This window comes from Pterocles gutturalis, unplaced genomic scaffold (assembly GCF_000699245.1).
Source record: "Pterocles gutturalis isolate BGI_N339 unplaced genomic scaffold, ASM69924v1 scaffold11863, whole genome shotgun sequence".
Lineage (NCBI taxonomy): Eukaryota > Metazoa > Chordata > Aves > Pterocliformes > Pteroclidae > Pterocles > Pterocles gutturalis.
In genome coordinates this window covers 32,797-50,317 of record NW_010118153.1, presented here as the reverse complement: position 1 = coordinate 50,317, position 17,521 = coordinate 32,797, and the positions used below count along the sequence as shown (strand labels likewise).

The 17,521-nt window shown below is 37.8% G+C and overlaps 1 protein-coding gene across 2 annotated transcripts in view; it reads left to right on the top strand.

The window, feature by feature from the left end:
* Positions 1–3,888: 3,888 nt before the first annotated feature.
* Positions 3,889–17,521, top strand: part of LOC104463668 (high affinity cAMP-specific and IBMX-insensitive 3',5'-cyclic phosphodiesterase 8A-like) — a 37,597-nt gene continuing 23,964 nt past the window's right edge. Inside the window, exons 1-7 of one of the 2 annotated variants that reach the window (XM_010076090.1) lie at positions 3,889–3,930; positions 6,338–6,528; positions 7,695–7,751; positions 10,125–10,182; positions 11,645–11,733; positions 11,957–12,035; positions 13,581–13,718. In XM_010076090.1, the coding sequence (XP_010074392.1) occupies positions 3,904–3,930; positions 6,338–6,528; positions 7,695–7,751; positions 10,125–10,182; positions 11,645–11,733; positions 11,957–12,035; positions 13,581–13,718 (639 nt within the window). In that variant the 5' untranslated portion in view covers positions 3,889–3,903. The remainder of the gene's footprint in view (positions 3,931–6,337; positions 6,529–7,694; positions 7,752–10,124; positions 10,183–11,644; positions 11,734–11,956; positions 12,036–13,580; positions 13,719–17,521) is intronic. The other variant, XM_010076091.1, reaches the window with a different exon arrangement.

Genomic DNA, 17,521 nt, shown 5'->3' with positions numbered 1-17,521 from the left:
TGAAGAATGACTCATAGCGAGAAGTACTTTACAAGGTTATATCAGGTCAACATGGAGTTTGTTGTACTTTAATCAGCTCAGTCACAGTTGTTTTGGTCTGTCTTTTTCAAGCTTATTTCAGTTGTTTTTATTTACCAAACATTCACTTTCTGCTGGACATTGGAAACACCAAGTATTTCTATCAGCAATTTCAATGTTTGCAATTTAGCTGCTACAACATGCAGATCATTTGAAGCAAGTGTTAAGCTGCACACAGCAGTCAGTAGACCTCCCTGTTGACAGCTATCATATGTGTGGCTAATGCCATTGCCTTGGGACAGGTCTCACTTTGTGCCAGGGCCAGGCTTGGTTCGACAGGACAGAAAATACAGTGTTAAAATCAGAGAGGCAAATTTGGGGGAAAATAAGTGCTACCAGCAGTAGTGAGAATGTAAAATGGCTGCAATTGCTGTGTGTAAGCATTTAAAGTAGCCTGGAGTTGATTATCTGCTGTGTCTCTAAACACAGGGTGTAAACACTTGCTGCTGCAGTAATGGAGCTGCTATCTGCAATTAAAGCTAACTAGTAGTTGCTGACCTGCAGGCTGCTTTTACAGGCATCTCTCAATGCCCAGACCTAGGGGAACTGAGCTGCAGCTATTGTGGAAGTTGCACTAACACAGATAAGCCAAAAAGGTTTGCATTTTCAAAAGCCTGAGAATTAGTTACTGTCACAAACTATTCTAGCATTTAGATACCTTTGGGACCGTGAGCCCTGGCACTAGCCTGCACTCTTGGGGTGGTTTAAGTTTGGGACTGCGATGAGAGCAGGCTATTCTGTCAGAAATCTGCATCAGGACCACTTCCTACCATCTGATTGATTTGGTCCCTGGCTCCAAGCTGTAGGCTGGCCTCTAAGGTTGTTTGTCCAAGGGACAATTTTCAAACGACTTGTATTCATAGTCAGGGTGCTCAGAGCGTCCTGAACTCTGGTCTTGCCACGGTCACATATGCTGTACTTACTCATGAAGTTTGCGTCAGTGGCTCTTTGGCAAGGGACCCAGCTCTATCACAGTCAGTTCCAGGAACCTACAATTAGTTCTACCTCTGTCTTCTCATACACTTTCTTGCAGGTTTGTGCCTTCCTGGAAGGCTGTCAGATACCTAAGTCATGTCTGTCAATCTGAAAATATACTTGGGTTTTTGTTTTCCACGTAGGAAAGAAACGTCAAGGAAGAAGTAGCAAAAGGTGTGAGTGAATAAAGATGTGTTTGTTCAATTACTAAACATGTGAGCTTTGGCTGGGCTTGGTTTTGTTATAAACTTGCAGCATAAGAAGTATTTTTAAAGCTCATTTAGTTCACTGATAATTGAGAGTTTCTGCTAATCCTTGCTGAAGCCTTGATTTTTGACACAGTACTTAATCAGCATGTAACTTCTCAGTCCTACCAGCAGCACACAAAAAGTTGAAATGATTAATCAAGTTATTTGAACAGATTTCAACAGGATTAAGAATTAACTGGAGTTCACCAAAATTTTCCAGCTGAGGTGCAGACCAGGCTTTGTCTTATACTCAGGACAGCAAGTTAACATGTAACAAGATAGTTTATCTCATGTAGGCAGTGCTTGTAACTTATGCTTCAACTGTGCAAAGGCAGGTATTTTCAGTGTAGAAATGGCCATGGGTTTCTGGCAGAAAAGTGTTTTTCAGGCTCAGTCCTTTAAATACTTTGATGATTATTAATTCGCAACATTTTTAAAAAGAAAGAAGCGCCTGAAAAGCAGTACCTGGCAATACTGGGTTTATGCCATTTGTTAAAATTCCCCTTGGACTGGGACTGGTGGTAGGAGGGGTTTTACATATGCCCAAATGCCAGGGAAGTTCAGCTGAACCTCACAGCTCAGGCCCATCTCTTGGTGAAGCTGAGAACGCTTGCTGCTTTATGCTGGCAGCCGGAGCATACAAAATAAATGTTTCACAATTTAATTTGAACTGTGGTTATGGTGAGGGAAGTGACTGTAAAAAGGCATCTCTTACTCAATAGATATGCTCCCTCTGTGTCCTTCAGGCATTTCTGCTGATCTTGCTAATTCAGGACAAGTAGTTACTACTGTCAGCGCAGGAGAACCAGTGAAACTGGTGCAAAGAGCTGGATTCCCTCCTGCTACCTGCATTGTCAGCAAAAGTATTTGCTCTTTTCTAGTGCAGATTTTGAGTAATTGGATGAGGGACCACAAGAGAGAATAAAGCAGCTTGATTTTTCCAACTGAAGAGAGATTTTTGGTCTTTAAATTACGAAAAAATTCCTGGAGAGTATTTAAACTAAGCCGATCTGATCCAGAATGACTGAAAGTAAATCTGAAACCCGTCTGTGTCATTTTAACATCAACTTTTAGAGGCCCTCTTAACAGGCAGACACTCGTTCTTGGCTTGTTTTTGCAGGCACTGTGTTGCCATTTTTCCTTGATTCATGTTTCTTGCTCATTTAATGTTGCAGTGATGATTTCCAAGTTGATAAATAAATAAAATCACACATGAGAAACTCTAAGGGCTGAGCAATGGAGCAGTAAGGTCACAGAAATAATGGAGCATGATTCTAAAAGATTTTTCTGTTGGATGTGCTGATGATTTTTTTAAATTACCTACTGGAAAAATCCTAAGCTGCAAAGCAATAAACCTGATCTTCAAGTGTGGTTTTACTTTGAAAAACAACAATGTAAAAATACCACCTTTGTGCTCAACATCTTTCCTTTGCACATATGAATCCAGAGATGTTTTCCATTTACTGTATTGCCAAAAATAATTTTCTTCTGCTTTTGTACTCCAGTTACCTTTGAAGAGTCTGTGTAACTCCAGGGACCGCTGGTTGGACTCTGTTTCCCATTTTTAATTGGGAGCATTGTTATTCCTGCTTTTTTCATTTCTGAGACAAGAGGTGAAAAATATTTAAGCACTTGAAGTGTAGACACTTGCCTTGTGGGAGTTCCCAAAGAACCTAACCTGTGTAATCCTTTCAGAGTCTGTCTCTGTATTTATGTGTTTAACTACTTTAGAAAGTCCATCCCATTCCAGTTGAAGAGTTATTCATGTGCAAGCTTGATTAATGATTAATTGTATCAAAAAGAACCAGTTGTGATAAACAGCATTTCTGGTCATTGACCTCCAAAGTGACACATGAGAAGGAAGGATCCCAGCTCAGTTCTTGCGTCCTAAGCTAAACTGTTTGCCTGTGTTACTTGAACAGAATCTAATGGAGGAGTTGCTGGCATGCAGAAAGCCTGACATACAACAGCATTTTTGCAGGGTTTTTCAAAGCAAAGCTGCATGCTGAATACATGCATCGTCAAGTACAAATGTCTGAGTTCTGAAACTTTCCCTGGAGGGGCTGGGCGGGACAGAAGGAATGCAGCAAAATGTCCTTGGAGAAATGAAATTAGTGTGTTTTCGTATCACTCTTGGGCACCTGTTATATGTGAAATTCTAAGAGCAGAGTTATGTATTTTTGCCTTTTTTCTGGAGATTTAATGCTTTTTTGACTTTAAAAAAAAATTTTAAACACTTCTATATTTTGCAGAACAGCTGGAGTGATACAGAGGATACAGAAAAATAACAAACTGTCTACCAACCTTCAGTGACTAATCCATTACTTTATGTTTACAATAACAGTAAAAAAAATGAGTTGAAGAATAGCTTGTTGATTTCTGACTGTGTTAATGCAGCTTAGCATATAAATTTACAAAAGCAGAATAAGACCCTCATGAAGAAGCAGCCTCATAATGATGGCAATGTATCTGTGAGACAGTGGTAAATAAGAAATGCCTTCTCTAGCAGAGCTAAATTTTCTTCTTCCCTAGGTGTATATGTATAAATAAGATCCCTTCTTATTTCTTCCAGGCACCAGTAACAGATGTGCAGTTTGGCCCTATGAGACTTCATCAAGACCAACTTCAGGTAACGCAACATTCAAACTGAAGTCTTGATTTCTAAAATATCACGGATGTTAGCTCAAAATTTATGTCTGGACTTTTTTGGGTATAGAGACCTTCACAGAGTGTTTTTGTCAAGTGATAATGTGCACCTAACAGATTTTTATCACGATATTCTATGTGATATCTGAAAAATCTTGCCTCTTTTCTCCAACCGTCTCTCAGCTTACAAAAATAGAGCTCTCTGTATTTCTTTCTGCTATCAGTTAGCTTGTAATCAATTTAGTGTGCGCTTTGTTTTGTATTTTACTGGTAGTCAATTCTTAAATCAAAATCTCATCAAAATCATACTATGACAAATATCCTGTCAAGGTCCATTACACCAGCATTATTCCTAGTATCAACCAAACTTGCAATATCATCACAAAAAATGCTAAGTGAGCTTGGCAAAGTATGTTTATTCATTGTTGACTGGCATTAATTCATCCTCCTTTATCTCTTTTATTAAAAGGTCATATGTTAGTTGTCCACTGATTTTGTCTAAGTTTTGCAGATAATGACTCCTTTGGACTGCCTCTGAAAATTCTCCTGTATCCCAAAGCATACCAAACCGTTAATAATCTAAGATGTTCCTCAGTCAGTAATTACGAAACTCCTGAGTGAAAGTTATCTGGACCTGCTAATTTGAAAATATCTGTCTTCAAGAACTGCAGTTCAACATCTTCCTGAGCTAGTGTCAGAACAGACAGTAATATCATCAAACAGCAGATTTTAGGACAGCCTCATCCAGCTGTTCCCCAAGTGTAAATCAGAAACATTCCTCAATTATTTCTGCCCCCTTTATTGTTAGTAATGATTGTATCACTTTTGTTCAGTCATGGGCCACTCTAAAATTCTACCAATTTATCCTGGTAATATAGCTGGCAGATACGAGGGAAGGAGAAGTTAGACAACATCACATTTGTGCCAGAGTCAATCATACAACTCAGATCTGCTGACTTTGTATGCTATTGCTGAAAACCATTCTTCCAGTCTTAAAGAGTCTTATAAATTAACTTCACTAAATATAGCCCAAACTATAACATGTTTTTGCAAATAGTTTTGCAGGTTGCTATAAAAGGAATCTGAACTAAATTAATATAAAGTCCTTCATTCTTACAAAAATATGCACTACATGGAAATGTTAAGATTTACTTGTAGACATCCCCCCAACCTGGTCTAAGGTATAACCAGCACTGGAATTCCTAAAATCATCCAGAAGATAAACATCAGGGAGGGGTGTGAGTTACACATCCTCCATCTTATTTTCTGACCGAAGTATATATATCTAAGTGTGGTCTCATTAAATGACTGAAAGATTGGTGTCTTGGGACAATAGACCAAATCCTGGTTTGGTTATTCGTCTTTCCCAAAAGGCTGCATACACCGAGTCATCCACAAAATCAACACTAACATAGATATAATATAGTCTACCATTCTGTATATTCTTTCAGTCAAAAGTTTTCTTCTACAAAATATTATCTTTATGCAAAGCACAGTCGTCCGCAGGCCTTATGTTGTGTACTGTATTCAATCCTAGAATTTGATATACATTTTAGAAGTAATTGGGCTATATCATATTTGGAGTATGTAGGTATTGTATTGATTTTAAAAAGGCTCAGAGAGATTAATGTTATTGGTCATTACACAGCAAGTTAGGACAGAGCGAATACTGGCTCATAGATCTGACTTGCAGTTCTGGATTTCAGCCACGGTAATCTCCTTCTGTGATATAAATCCCATGGCAAGCTTTGCATAGGAGTCACATGGGGACATACTCATATACAGAGGTGCTGCTTATGATTTCAGTATTGCATCAGTTCGTCTTGACCAGCCTGTCTGTAGTTTCTGGAAACCCCGCAGAGTGGGCTGTATCTAGTACTTTGGGGAACTAGAATGAGATGAAAAGGAAATCACATTTTTCATCATGCCATTGAAGCATAGTTAAATGTTAATTCATATGAGGTGAACCATGGCAATTTTTTTACTGGAATATGATCTTGGCAAGAAGAATAAAATCTGAGAAAATGGTTGTATGTGAGACAAGAATGGTAGACTCGCTGTTATTTCATGTACACTGTCTGAAACTTGGGCATCTAGTCTCAACTGATTGCCTAAACTCTCTGTGTAGCTAATGACAAGAGACCCACTTCCAAACTTGTTCACCCCATGTGGATATAAATGGCTCTGACAGACTATTTTATTCACTTGAAACACCTCTGTATACAGACAATTATAAAAAAGCAATGGTCTGTAGAAAACAATTCTGTTAAAAACAATGGATTAAGCCTTGGAAATTACTTCAAAAACATGTTAAGAACAAGCAAAAGTCACAGAATCTACTGTATAAGTAAGGCTTGTTTGTAATGATTCACTGTCTGTCTTTAACCCAGGTACTTTTAGTGTTTGCCAAAGAAGATAACCAGAGTAATGGGTTCTGTTGGGCATGTGAGAAAGCTGGATTTCGATGTAATATTGCCAGGACACCTGAGTCTGCACTAGAATGTTTTCTTGATAAACACCATGACATTATCATTATTGACCATAGACATTCCAGATACTTTGATGCAGAGGCGTTATGCAGGTAAGCGCCATTTCAGTGTCTTAAATGCTTAAGCTATATAGTTAACACATCATCAAAGTTTCTTTGCTTTTATATGACCCTTTTATAAAATCTATTGAATGCTGATTTTTTTTGGACAGATGTCTACTGGCAGCGTCAAGTAACGTTACCTCAGTGCTTTACATCTGATAGCTGCAGCATTTTTGGTTGTGTGCTAGGATATCGGAAGCTCAGTCTGGCTTGGAGCCACAGCGTGCAAATTTCTTGCCCCAGTGAACTGTTTTGGTTTTTTTCAAATATCTCGTTCGTTGTTTGCACGTTAAATTAATTGCAAAGATCACACGTGCCACCAAGCAATTTAGTGAATACATTCTCTTCATCAGTGTTCTGAATTTTTTGAAATGTCACTTGCTGTTGAGTAACTCCAGATGCAAACAGGCAGTGTTTTATGTGCACGTTTCCATACCTACAACATTTGAAAATCTGTTATGAAGAGCAAACTTGCAAACTGATTCCAAAAATACTTGCACAAACTGCTGTAAAGTATGAAAAAAGGGGGAAAGGATTTGCTTTTTTCAGTCTCTGTATAGAGACTTGACAGGCAGTGGTGCCTTTCTGCCTTGCTTCAGTGACTTTCCAGTGAAATACCCCTTGGGAATGTGTCTAGACTGAACAACAGTCTGTGAGGTGGGGGGGTGAGGTCAGATTATGTACCCTGGGTGAGTGTGGTGGGTTCAGGGCACTGGCACAAAGGCTCTTCTTGCTAAACTAAAGTAACTAGATAAGGTCTTTGTCAGGCAAAGACTAGATATCAGCGCTGTTCCCTTTGTTACATTTTTACTGTTCTGTCCCAGAATAAAGTAAAATGCTCCTTAAATGAGTGAGGCCAAGTCCTTCAAACAAGTCCATTGTGTGGTTTCACAGGTGAGAATTTTTGCTGTTCCCCCACTGAGAGTATTTGAGGTTTAGATTAATCTACATTCTCTGTGTCTTTTTTTTTTCATGGAGTCTCAGATATTGCTAAATTTATTTTCCTTTCTTAGTGGCCCAGCAGGCTTGGGATTTGATTTTTGTTGTTTAACCATTTAAAAGAGACTAAGAAATGTGCTGTGTGAAGATTCTGTAAAGTCGTGTTTTCTGAACTGTGAACTTAAAAAAATGTTGAATGATTTGCTTTTTATTTAAAGGTCTATCAGAACAACAAAACCCTCAGAAAATACAGTCATTATTGGTGTAGTACGAAGGTAAATACTCTTATCTTTTCTTTCACAAGTGATCAACAAAATGTAAATCTTACCATTATAAAAGTAAATACTACATTAAAAAACTTGAATTTGAACTTCTCATGTGCTAGTGATAATGTGTTATACCATATAGAGTTTTCATCATCCTTGACTGCAGGACTGGGACAGGATTTTTGATTTCTAGTTTATACGAAAGAGGTCTCACTCTGTGTTTTGTTTTGTTGGGTTTTTTCCCCTCTCCTGATCACTGCAGGCTTTAAGAGTATGTTTCCAACAACCTCTGCAACATCATGCACAGAACTGTTGAACCGCCTCATAGATCTATATTTTGGTATTAATAAAAATAACAGTTTGAACCTTTCTTGATCTGTCTTTCAGTCTGATTAATCTCAGCACGAACAGGAGATCTCTTGAGTTACAAAAAAGATACAGAACGATTTGATCAGTACAAAGTAGCACCTGACCATAGAAGTTTTAAGAGTAAAATAGATCAATTATGACATCTCAGTAAAGCAGTGTGTATACTTTTTTACTCCTTTACCCTCTGAACACATTACTTATATATAATACAAGAATGTAAAAGTAACAAAAATGCAATATATTTAATCTGAAATTAAATAAATGGAAGATAATTCATCAGAGTAATATTTTGGGAATGTCCATTTCTCAGAAAACATTTATTCTGAAACCCAGTTCTGAAGTGTTTTCCATTAAAAATCCTATTTTCTGCCACCATCTCTATCAAACAAAAGGCCCTAATTAAACATTTCAAGGGATTCCATTGTGAATATCATCTTCAATGTTTTTATGTCAGGAAGTCTTTTGACTATGGTAACCATTGCTTAGAAGCAGTCAGAATTGTCTCTCATTGGACCAAAAGAAAAGAGGAAAAAAAGTTTAGCAAACAGTAACTCAAGAGCTGCTTCTCATGCATCAGAGAGAAAGACACCTGTGGTTCTGTGGGCCAGCAGTTCCTTTCAAAAGTGAGGAGAGCTTGGAAGCTGGGCTTGCTCACTCACAATTAGGAAGTTGCTCAAAAGTGGTTTTTCCCTGCAATTAATTTTTGTCTTTTCAAAATGTTCACATTGTGTGTTGGGACAACATAATAGCCCCCAGCAGTGACAATATCTCAGAAGCTTGAATTCTCAGAATTTTCAGATGTCAATTTTTCCTTGTCTGCTGAAAACTTCAGAAGTGAATTTGCCTTCCACTGGGACTGAGTTGCCTGTATCAAGTTCCCACATACTGAACACAAGCATTCTCAAGTCGCCATTTAAAATTTCACAGACAGAGAACTTTCACACATTTCCTTTCTTGCTGCAAGGAGCATGTTTGTGAAAAAGCCTGACATTTAGCCAATAGCGTATGGAGGGTCTTCTCCTTCATTTTCCTGCAGTTCAGCTCATTTTTTTCTGTTTGTTTGTGTCTGGGTTTGGTGGGGGGGTTTTTTGTTTGGTTTGTTTTTTGGTTTTGGTTTGTTGTTTTTTTATCCTGCAGAATGCCTGTCCTCTTTCGTTGTCCTTCTGGGAGGCAGCATTACCAGACAGCTGGCGTGAAGAATGGGGAGATTTTTCTGACAGCTGCCCTTCTTTCTCTGCTTAATCTTGGGCAAACCTTGTATTTTAGTAGGCATCATTCTCTTCATGCATAAGAAACAAGTGCATGGAAAACAAAAAAAAGAGGTGCCATAAAATCCAAAATTTCACACATAAATAAGGCTATTGTGCCATCTGCTAAACCTGACCAGCTTCCATCTGCTCATTTACAGAAACTTAACATAATGGCCTTTCTTCCAGATTCCAGCCATACATTCACATATGTTGGAGTGTCTTTTAACAGTTAGTATAGCCAAGTTTTAAAAAATTATTCAGATATCTCATTTTAGGAGTATGTAATCCCGAACTGACCTACTAGACGACACTGCATCAGCAATGCTAGAAAATTCATCCTCATTCAGGCATCTTGAGTTGCCCACCTAAGATTTGGTACACTCAGATAACAAGTCATTTCTTAAAACTTTGGCCATGTAAACTTTCAAGGGCATCTTTGACTAAGAACAGCATAAACAACAAAGAATCCAGTACCGAAAAAGGAATAGTCCAACAGTCTAGCTAATTAAATTGCTTTCTTGAAGCATGAGGTTTTTTTATGTGAGCAGCTCATTACATGCAAAAAGGAATTTTGGTTTATCCATGACAAAGATTAAAGCTTACAAAAACTACAATAAATGTGTTTTATTAATAGATCCTGTAAGGGTCTAGCCATATTAGCCTTTAGTGTGACATCTGGGGTACAGGTATGTCAATGGCTTGTGAAATTGGGTCTCAGTTGATTACAGAAATAATCTCTGACTTTATAATCTTTCTTTAAAAGGCATGCTGATCGTGAAGAGTCATCAATATTGCCCCTGATCTCTGCGGGCTTCACAAGGGTATGTATGTGTTATACTCCACTAGGTTGCTCTGACATTTCAAAATTATCATGCAAGGAACAAATCAGTAGTTTGGCTGTCAGTGACCATTTGTGTCAGTGATCCAACCTGTAGGGCTTATTCATGCTGCTCGTTCTTATATATATCCAATTCTGAACTACCATACACCAGTAGAACTAGAATAATGCTGACTAAGTAGGTGGACATTCTCAGAAATGTAAGATGTGGTGCTGAGACTTTCTACTTTGTACATTTATTTCATAATAAATATATGATGCTCTGCTTGAAAAGTTGACATTGACAGAATTGACTGCTGACTGCAGCAGAGCCAGAGCACAGCTTGCAATGAACAGCAGAATGTGCCGTTGGAAGTCTCTTCTATCAAATGCGAATTCACATCTGTAAACAGACTTCAGACACTGTCAAGTGCCATTATCTATTGTTTGGAGGCACCTGAAGAGCATTACATTGGCAATTACTCCAATTAAGCAGGAAAGGTGCTTATTAGTGTGTCAGTTAAGTGGATTCCTCATTGCATTAAGATGACAATGGAACAAAAATGTTAATGATTTACAGTGTGATTCAGAGTACTTGGTTGCATACTCACCAGATTTTTTGCTATCCCATCACAATCCATTTACACCTATTTGCTTATTTGTGGTAAGGTCCTAATACAGGAGATGCTAGAGCCTGAAAATAACTGTACTTATATGTACAGAGTCATTCCAGTGGGCACATAAGTAACCCGATACAGATTCTGAATTATTTATGGATCAGAGCCTTGGAGATGGGGCTAATGGCAAAGTGTAGAAAATTTTGTTTAGCAGCCTTGATGTGGTGGCTTACCTTTGATAATCAGTCCTCCCTCCTGAACTATCAATGTCTGTGGCAGTTTAGCATGAACAAAGATTTAACATTCAGGCTCATACCTGGTAAATATGAGATGTTTTAAGAAAACATCAAAGATACTGAGGTCACTGCTATACCAGCCTCAAAATTAATAATTGTATCCAATGGCAGGTATATGTGTCAGGAAGTTTTGCTTTCTTCTATGTATACAATTTGGGGTATTAGCAATTGGAAACTCATAATAATCTCAGATTTTGATGACTTGAGACACAACATAATTTTTTTGCAGTTATTTTTTAAAAGTGGCAAGAAAGAATATAACTTCATTAAAAGTAGATTATTTTATATATCAATCATGCTGACAATCACAGAGAATAAACAAATCGGTTCAACCTCATTGCCCTGAAGATCTGTCACCTTTTCAAAATGCAGTAACCTGAAGAATTTTACTAGTCCCAATAAATAATCTTCTTGTGTTGCATTTGTTACAACATGTTCATTTTTGGCGTATGTACTCCTTTTTAGTTCTGTATCAAGCAAAAGAAAACAGAGCTTCATACCCTTGAGTACAGAAATGTGCATTAATGAAGTATTTCTAACCTTTTATTTGCAGAGATATGTAGAAAATTCTAATATAATGGCCTGTTACAATGAGTTGATTCAGCTGGAATTCGGAGAGGTCCAGGCACAATTCAAACTAAGGTAATTTTAGCAAAAACATTATCAACAAAAAACCATCAATTTGGCCACATCCTTAAGTGAATATTTATTTTGCTGTACTGTAGTTATAGAATGTCAGTTAGCTGAAGAAAATATGTTAAAGTACAACTTTACTCAGTATGGAGTTGCAATACCTTATTGTCATATGCAATAAGAATTACGTGGATTAAATTTAATCAGATGCCTTTTTTTTTTTTGTCTCCAGGGCGTGTAATTCATTATTTACAGCATTAGAGAAAAGTCAAGAAGCCATTGAGATCACAAGTGAAGATCATGTAATACAGGTTTGTTCCAGTTATTTTTTTAAGTACAGAAAATTGCTCTGTGGACTGACTGTATTTTATTTCATCCATGATTACATTTACTCTTTCTTAGAGTACAAGAATCTAACCTAACCTAATGATTCTAAAAAGATTGGAGTCAGGGTAGCTGTAGAGTAGAATTTTCTCCATTTAAAATATCTTGCATACATCACGTCAATTTTAAGGGAGATTGTTGTTTCTGAATGAATAGGGATTTACTCTCTTGTGTGATAATTGGTAAATGATTCTTTTATATCATGAATGAATGCAGCCACTGGCTTGTGTGCATTCTTTTCCAAAAATATTGTATGTTAATTTGATGCTCTTGAAAAGCAAATCTAATGATGTTCTATTTAAATAAAGGTAGTACACTTTTTCTTTTTTTTTGCTTAAATCTGATACTGTTCGATGCATTGGAATTCTTGGTTTTGAATGTAATCCTCTCTTAAAAATTTCTTTAAAAAAGATAAATTGTGCTTAGGTTTGCAGTCATGAAAGACATCATCTTTATAAGGGAGTTAGTTCTATCCCTAGTTATGAAGGCTGTGAGAAGTTATCAGTAGTGAGCTTGACTCTAAGCCTCTGGGAGTTATAAAATGGGTGTAAATTGTACCATCTTGACCCAAATCTTGACAATTTCACTGAAGGATGTGCCTTCTTCATACCTTCAATAAAAATAACAGAACACATTCTGAAGTTGTTTCAAATGTGTTTTTTCAGAACAAATTTTGTCCCCCTGCTGACAGCCCCAGAATATGAGAGAACCAACATGTGCAGGAGTCCTGGAGCTCCGGCAGGCAGGGCTTTCTCGCAGAGCAGGGGAACCTTTTGGAAGGAACCTTTGGGGGGAACCTTCAGGAGCAGAGGGCATCAGTGGCACACTTTTCATTGCTCTCATATTGAAACATTGTGAGGCATTCAGATGGTGTTATTGTGGGACCTGTGTCTGTAAGTCAGCTAGTGAAAGGGTCATGTACCAGTCTTAAGTTTTGGTGGGCAAAGGCCTCAGAGAGAAAGCTGCTTTATTGAATTCCACTTCTTCCAGTCTTACTGGCTGGGCTTTGCCTGGACAGGGGAATAGTGATGGTTGGCCCTTACACACACTAATACGATGAATTTGTCAATAGATAAGGTTAATATTCCTATGGTATCCCACCACCTAATTTGTGATTTTTAGGAACACTGAGGTAGATTTGAGGTTTATAGGTTTGAGAACTGACAGAGCTAATTTTTCAGGAATTTATTTATGTTGTCTATCTAGACTCTACTGTAGATAGTACTCAGCTGTGATTTCCCTCTCTTTGCTCACATGCACACACTCTACACAACTCTTCTAGCATGGACATTCCTGTTTTGCTTCACAAAGAAAAAAATGTAGGCATCTCTCTCAGGAGCAGCACATACAGAGATCTGTTTCAGGCTGGGAAAGAGATCCCTTGGTTTAGCAAATAGGAAAAAAAAAGGGGGGGTTCTCTTGTGCTTTAAGTATTCTGTTGAAAGTTTTTTTTCTTTGTTTTTATTTCACAGTATGTCAATCCTGCTTTTGAAACAGTGATGGGCTATCAAATAGGTGAACTAATAGGAAAAGAATTAACAGAAGTGCCTATAAATGAAAAAAAAGCTGATTTCCTAGATACTATTAATTCCTGCATAAAGATAGGAAAGGTGAGTAACGGCATTGCATCAGTTATCATTTGCTACCTGTAAAAGACATTATTGTCCAGGGATGACACATGATGTAACTTGCACGTTCACAGACATGTAGTATTTGCAGCTTTCTTACTCAAACTAGAAGAAGAAGGAAAAAATGTTTATTTTTTAATGGCTTCTTTCTCTCTTCTTGCTTGGAAGAGGTACATGTTTTATGAAAACAAGTTACTTGCTGTGTTTCTTTATAATATATGCTGTATGTAGCAAAAGATGTGAAAATACTGGAGAGAAATGGCATGGATGCACATGTTATCCAGTGTGATGTAAATGAGAAAAGAACCACGTTAAAGTATTACAGCATGAGATGTGGAAGCTGATTTGCAAGTTCAGAGTGTAAAACTATCAGTAGAGACATTTGCAATATCACTTGAGAGTGATAGACAAGTGTCAGCTGCCAGCTGCCAATATCTTTTATTCACTAATGACATGGGAGCTGTCTAATGGATTTCCATTAGAAATGTTTGTTGCACCAAGAAAGTGTTTGAGGAAATGCAGCTGGCTTCAAGGGAGGTCACTACAGAGAGACATTGCTGTTTGCCTGGTAGCTTCATGGTGTTCCTTTGGGACTGTTGTGGCTGTAGTGTGAGAATCCATCTAGGAGCTTTCATTTGCATTTTTGACAGCGATGTGCAAATGCTTCTGATGTCATTGAACATGTCATAGTATCTTACAGGAGGAAGATCATGGAGGTAACACAAAGAGATTTGGGAATTGGTGTGTTTGTAGGTGCGTCATGGCCCATGCTCAGACCTGAGTCAGGATAGCGAGTTGGGTCATACTGACTGTCCAGAGGGAAGCACCATGTTATTGACACAGAGCAGGGAGATGCTAAAATGAATCACGGCACTGTGTATCTAGGCAGTGATGCAAAAGCGCGGATGCAAAGTTTTGATGAGTCATACTGTGTAAATCAGGGTATGAGCACAAGCATTCATCGACAAAAGCTGCACTCTAGCTGGGTGCAGATTGCACGTGCATTTCAACAAGAATGTGTCACTCATTTCTACATATATTGGCCTTTTGGAAGACATCCCAATAATCAACAATAGCTTGGATTATGGTGCTTCCCAGCTCTGTTTCCCGACCTAAATTATTTCAGTAAATGTGTGTAATACAAAACTGAAGTTATGAGGTAGTATTTATTAAGTAATAATTCAAATACTTGAGATGTGTCAGGCTTTAAATCCACAACATCAATTCTCAAGACATTAAGTGATCAATCTTTTAGTATTTTAGTGCACTGATAAAAATGTCTTTAATAACAGAAGTATGTTTTACCCTATGAATGATAGAAATCTAACCCTAATCCATCTCTTTCCTTGTACGTATTTTATTCTGGGCTCTAGGACTTCCAACTGTGAGGGCTAATGAAATGCTACTTATTTAAACCTGTCTGTCTGGAACAGCTTAAGCTGGTTTTGGTGGATATGTTCTGTTTACATGGTTTTTGTTTTTCCCTTTGGAACATTTTATAGCATGCGATCTATGTAGTCTTACATTTACATATTAATAGAAAAGTGATTTGCAAATTAAATTGTTACAGGAAGTATTTTTGAGTAGAGATTAACTGTCCAGAGCAACTTTTGAAATACTGAAGCCCTTTGAAGGTGCTTTAGTTTGAAACAATTTGTGTCAGCATTGATGTTACAGCATTCTCAGAGGTACTTAACTTGTGTCTGGATCATTCTGACATGGTCTGTATGTTGTTTTCAGGGTTGTGATTTCTTTATATCTTAAATTTAAAAGACTGCTTCCCATTACAATAGGCTATATATTGCCTACTGTAGGTTATAGCATATGAAAAAAGCCAACTAACTGTCTCCTACTCCTGTCAACAGGTTTAGCTTTTCTGTTTTGAACAAACATGTTAACAAAAATAATAGAAAGCAAGATTTTTCTATCTTTAGAAAAATGTAAGCTCTATAAAATCTACCTCTAGTCTTTAAATGGAATTTAGGAAGATGAACTCTTGCAGCATTTCCCCTCTTGTGCTGACAAACATAGCACTGAGAAAGTCCAGTATATCCAAACAAAAGTTCATAGCCGTTATACACAAAAATTGCTAATTGCATGGTACATAGAGATTCTTGGGTCAGGATGTTGTTTCTCTTAGCAAAAAAAAAAATATGTCTAGAAGTTCATTTTTTTGTTACTACAGCTGTCTGTAATTTGCAAGAAGGCAAAGTTATTGAAAGGCATTTTCACCCATCCATGCTTGAGGAGTTAAAAAACAAGATGTACTTTCTTCATTCTTCTGTTTCGTGATTCAAATTACATTCATTAAGATGAAATGTGCAATTCTGACTAGAATTCTTGCTGCCTCTGATCTCTGCAGTTTGACACAAAGCTCTTTATCTTCATTTCGCTTTTTCTGAAGTGAGATGGATAGCTATCGATAAATCAGACAAGACACGCAATTCCTCTCACTCCTTGGGAATTATTTGCAAGACAACTATCTTTACAGCGGGGTGGGAGAGCGATCACACGCTGTGATAAATGTCTATGGCAATTCCTTCCTAACACAGCCTTACTTTCTGGGAGATTGTTTTCATGACATCTCGTGTTTATTTTGGTTTGCTCTGTTTTCTGCAAGTAGCTTGCTGAACTTTGCTGTCTAGTACAAGAAGCCCCAGTTTAAAAGGAAGGCTGCATTGGGGGATTACTTGCTACGCATGATATGAGCACTCAGCAAGTAGATGCATGCCGTGGCCGCCTTAATGAAGCTTGAAACCTCATGATTGATTCACTCTACAAAGGGTGAAACCCCTTTTTTTTTTTTTTCTACTGTGTATGGTTTTTACTCTGCTTTCGATCCCAGCACTCCAGGCCATGCAGAAGTGACTGATTGCTGTACTTGTGTGGCTGTAATGTAGACATCCAACGAACTCGACTGACAGCACGTCTTGTGAAGTAGCTCTTCTCTGTTGGATTGCTGACAGAGGCTCTGTGAGAGAGCATATGGTGTTCTTAAAATATGTTTAAGTAACATCCCTGGGAGAACTTTACCTACCAGCAGGAGTTCGGCTTGGATGTCCTATTTCTCAGAATTCTCCTGACCTTTTCCCTCACACATTTCACATTTCACAGGTTTTAGAAATGCACAAGTTGAAAAATCGATCTGTTGACTAAGAAGAACACATTAGTGAATAACCTGTCTTGAAAAGGATGCACTTTCAATGCGAGAATTATCCAATCTCTACCTTATGACTTCACCCCTTTGTGCATATTCTGGGTTTATTACCTGGGGTAGAGATTGATTACTCATCTCTGCCGCATCCTGGTTGTCAGGAAACTATTGATATGCATACTTTTAATTATGAGAGCATTGAATTTTGTAATGTTTGCTTTACCTTCATTTGTATTCCTCATGCAGCTCACAGGAGAAGATATTATGCTTGCTTCCCAATTTGTTATGCACAGTTCTTTTCTCTGACAGATCCTTGGAAAAGCCTTTCATATTTTTTTTCCTGCACAGCCTGTCACCATGCAGCTCTCTGCGGGCTAGAGTCGTTATTTGTTGGCTCCATCAACATAAATGCAAAACTGTTCTCTCTATACCTGTGCTCTGCCCTGCTTGACTGTAAAATCTGTCAGGCTAACACAAATAAATATGTATCATGTGCCTCATGAAGGTATTTTCACATACGTTTGTAAGATCTGATCTAAAGTCTGTTGAAATCAACTGAAAGACAGCAGTTGGCATGGGTAGTTTGTATTAAGTGAATATGCAATATGGAATCAATTATTTATTTATCACT